This window comes from Tinamus guttatus, unplaced genomic scaffold (genome assembly GCF_059628265.1).
Source record: "Tinamus guttatus ecotype Peru unplaced genomic scaffold, ASM5962826v1 Tinamus_guttatus_pri_ptg000219l, whole genome shotgun sequence".
Classification (NCBI taxonomy): domain Eukaryota; kingdom Metazoa; phylum Chordata; class Aves; order Tinamiformes; family Tinamidae; genus Tinamus; species Tinamus guttatus.
The window spans coordinates 285,552-289,866 of NW_028288753.1; the positions used below are offsets into that span (position 1 = coordinate 285,552).

Here is a 4,315-nt window from a genome sequence, read left to right on the forward strand (position 1 = left end):
AGCTAGTCACACCTGATCCCATTTACCCTTTGCAGGATGGATGTTCCTGAGCCATGGAGAGAGGTCTCTTTTGCTCATGACACACTCTGCCAACATAAAGCAGAGCTTAAGCAAGAGAAGAGCACAAAAAGAGTCCCAATACAGACAGAAGCAATGTGGAATTTTTAAGAAGACGAAATATTTCATTAATGTATTCATTTTCCTTTAAAACTCTCTCCTAACTTGTCCCTGTATCTTTCTCCTTGGATTTTCCTGCATGCCCAGAGTGAGCAAATGTCCAACAGCAGCTCCTTCAATGAATTCCTCCTCCTGGCATTTGCAGATACACGGGAGCTGCAGCTCTTGCACTTCTCGCTCTTCCTGGGCATCTACCTGGCTGCCCTCCTGGCCAACGGCCTCATCATCACAGCCGTAGCCTGCGACCACCGCCTCCACACCCCCATGTACTTCTTCCTCCTCAACCTCTCCCTCCTCGACCTTGGCTCCATCTCCACTACTGTCCCCAAATCCATGGCCAATTCTTTGAGGGACACCAGGGCCATTTCCTATTTGGGATGTGCTGCCCAGGTCTTCTTGTTTCTCTTTTCGGTTGGAGCGGAGTGTTCTCTCCTCACAGTCATGGCCTATGACCGCTACGTTGCCATCTGCAGACCCCTGCACTATGGCACGCTCATGGACAGCAGAGCTTGTGTCAAAATGGCAGCAGCTGCCTGGGCCAGTGGCTTGCTCAATGCTCTCCTGCACACTGGGAACACATTTTCCCTACCACTCTGTCAAGGTAACGTTGTGAACCAGTTCTTCTGTGAGATTCCCCAGATCCTCACAATCTCCTGCTCAGCCTCCTGCCTCAGGGAAGTTGGGCTTATTGTGCTTACTGCCTGTTTAATCTTTGGGTGTTTCATTTTCATTGTGATGTCCTATGTGCAGATGTTCACCATTGTGCTGAGGATCCCCTCTGAGCAGGGCCGGCACAAAGCCTTTTCCATGTGCCTCCCGCACCTGGCTGTGGTCTCCCTATTCATCAGCACCTCATTTGTTGCCTACTTGAAGCCCCCCTCCTACTCCTTCCAAGCTCTGAATCTGGTGTTGGCCATTCTTTACTCAGTGGTGCCACCAACACTGAATCCTCTCATCTACAGCATGAGGAACAAGGAGCTAAAGGATGCCTTGAAGAAATGCATTCAGCTGGTACTGGCTCACCTGTAATGAGTTGCACATCTTTCTTCACAAGCAATTCCAAGCTCATCTCATGCAACTCTCATACTGTAGAAATCCTCTCTGTGATGTTCAAACTCATTCCAGATTCCACTTCAGAGGCACAAATCCCATCTGTTTGAACCATAAGCCTTCCTTAAATCTATCACTCTGTCTGAGCTGGTTTTCCACATAATATCTCTGTAATAAAAGGGGATAGTACTGTGCCTAAATGTTGGGCTCTTCTTTCCAAGCAGGAGCCAAGAATGCAGTCAAGGAAGTGCACCCGAAAAAGCTCTGTTGCCACACCAGTTGCAAAGGGACATTAGCTAGTAAAGTGATGTGCAAGGGTATGAGGGTTAGAATCAGGTCCCACCTGTGCAATATTGGATATTGGGTGTCCATGGTCCCTGGAGAAGGTGAGTGGTCAGTAGGTCTATGCCAGGTACTGTACCACTTACCAGCTGGCCAGCAGAAGAGCAGAGGGGACCTCTGGGAGAACATGTTATTGGGAAAGGCGCTGACTAGAAACTCCCAAAACCAAATGGAGACACCCAAAGGTAAAGGGCCAAACCAAGGAAAACACCAAATCAGGGCACTGCTGTCTCAGAATAGAGAGTGAGCTGAGTCTAATGACGCACAGAACAATGTGAACACATCCTGAGCAATGTGAAAAAAAAATATATATATGAAACAACCTGGGGTTGCTCAAAATATCCTCCATAGCCACAGACTCTGGGGGAGGGAGGGCTGAGGGTTGTCGCCTGCCAAATATGATGATGATGCATCTGGGTCTGCCCGGACCAGCAAGGGCACTACGGAGTCACTCCATGCCCGCTCGCCCTGCAGAGCACTATCACCAGACCAGGGTCCTGCGAGAAGAACAGAGGAGGGGTGTAGGAACAGCCAACCAGATAAGCAGACACACTGACCTGGGAAAGACTTTCTGGGGAGTAGAGATGTCTGCGATAAGAGCGGGGTAACAATGGTGTGTTCATGGGCAGGGAATAAATGAAGAACCTCTTCCCACATGTGTCAGCTTGGGGCAGGTGGCTCTGTCCCTGTGCTCCACTGAGGTGCCCCAGGGCCAGGACTCATGTTCGTTCCTGGCGAGCGGGGCTGCCCAGAGGGACTGGGGGCTGCCCCGAGGCAGACAGGGTTAAGGCAGGGCTGATCACCGGAACATTGGAGACGTGGGGTGGGTGCCCTCCATGTCCTTGTTCCATATTTGCCCCCAGCCCAGGGCTAATGGGGAGGCTGAGAGCCCTCTGTGCAGCACCAGGGGCCACGGTGCCCTGCGGAGGGGCTGGCGCTGGTGGGTGAGTGTCCTGGGCGCTGCAGGCCCTGTGGCCGGCACTGCTGCGGGGCCACCCCAGCGCGGGCTGCTCGGCTGGGTGTGCTGGGAGAGGGCAGGGCAGGGGGGAGAGCCGGGGGCAGCCGCGCTGGGCTCCAAGGGGCCTGGCAGGGTTCAAATGGCAGCAGGCGGCTCCTGCGTGTCAGTGTCAGAGTGGGAGCACAGAGCTGGCTGCTTGCAGGGCGCAAACAGGTCTGCTGGGAAAGGGCCCAGGACATGGAGTGTGCAGGGGGGCAGCCTTAGGGTCGCACAGCCCCACTAGTCTTTCCATGGAGATTTTCTCAAAACAACTGACATGGAGAGAAAAAAACTTCCAAGATTTTTATTTGGAGCCGGCGATGGCTGCTTCCACCTAGCGCTCGTGTGGGCACATGGATGCTCTGGGACATGATTCAGCAGCATCTCTGTAGCCCCCAGGACACAGTGTCTGTCGCTCTGCACCAGCCCCGCTCTCAGGATCCTGCCGGGCTCTTTCAGCTGCGCCGCTCCTCTCGCTGCCCCGCGATGCAGCAGCAGCAGAACGCTCTGCGCAGAGCCTGAAGCGCCGTCCTGAGCCGCGAGCACCATCGCCGGGGAGCCGCGACGTCCGGGAGGGCGGCGATGCCTGCGGTGGGAAGCAGAGCTGTGGGCAATGGGCTGCAGGGCGCAGGGCTGCACCTGCCTGTCCCTGCCACCAAGGGCTTCCCAAGGGGCTGTGGCCTCAGCACAGCAGCCCCCGAGGGCTTCCTGCTGCCGCCTCGGTGCCGCTCGCTGTCCCAGACAGACCCGCCGTCCCCAGCAGGGCTCTCCACTCGGGTACGTACCTGGCTCAACGTCTGCCGTGGGGCTACAGGAGGATGATGACTTCTCCTCTTGGGGCTCCGAGTCCTCCTGCATGGACAGAGCAAGAACACTCACCCATCGGCCATCAGCTGCTGCTGCTCAGGGTACCGGTGCCCCAGGGTGCACAGGGGAAAGGGTTTGGGGCTGGGCGAGGCTGCCCACGGCTGTGCGTCCCAAGGGAAGGGACCAGCGGCTGGCACGGCAATGGGACACGGCTCGTTGTGGGGCCGTAGCAGCAGGGCTGGGCTGGGGCCGTGATGCACAGGGGAACGGAGGCAGCCGCTGCGTGGCACAAGGGGGCTCGTGACCTGGGTGAGGAGGGGGCTGCTGCTGGGGCTGCCCCTTCCCTCCTCGCTCGGCATCCAGGCCCCAGGGCTGAACGTGGCGCAGGGGTGGAGGGGACATCAGCCCTGCACCTTTGGCACTTGGAAACAGAGAGGACCCAGCATCTCTTCCACACCAGACATCACCAAGGGTCAAGGGCTGGAGGGGAAATCTGGGCACCATGGACAAGGGGGATCAATAGGATAGGGCAGCTCTGGGCACCCCCTCTGCACACCCGCCCACACAGCTCACATAGCAGCTCCCTTGGATCATGGGGACAGGTGACAGGCTCCATGCTTACCTGGGGAGCAGGGCCTGCAGCCAAGGGAGAAGCTGCTGCTTTTGCTTCCTGCAGCGGAGATTCCTCAGCTCCTCTGGGCATTGCTGGATCAACAGAGGGGCTCTCCACCTCACCAGGTCCCTCACTGGCAGCCTCTGCTTCTTTGATGTTGGGCAAGCAGGGCACCTTCTCGAGATCCCTCTCCCTTTCTGCAAACAGGCTGCGCAGACTGGGTCTGATCCATTGCAAGGAGCTGCTTTCCTCTACCTCCTCCCTTTGAAGAAGCTCTTCATCAGCCTCCTCCTCATCATCGCTCTGCTCAGCTATTTCATTCAGGTGTC

At 56.6% G+C, this 4,315-nt stretch overlaps 1 protein-coding gene across 1 annotated transcript; it reads left to right on the top strand.

Annotated features, from left to right (window-relative positions):
- The first annotated feature begins 273 nt into the window (after positions 1 to 273).
- Positions 274 to 1,206, top strand: LOC148594637 (olfactory receptor 14A16-like). Its single transcript, XM_088525008.1, has one exon. The coding sequence runs from the start codon at positions 274 to 276 to the stop codon at positions 1,204 to 1,206; it is 933 nt and encodes a 310-aa protein (XP_088381134.1).
- Positions 1,207 to 4,315: the final 3,109 nt, after the last annotated feature.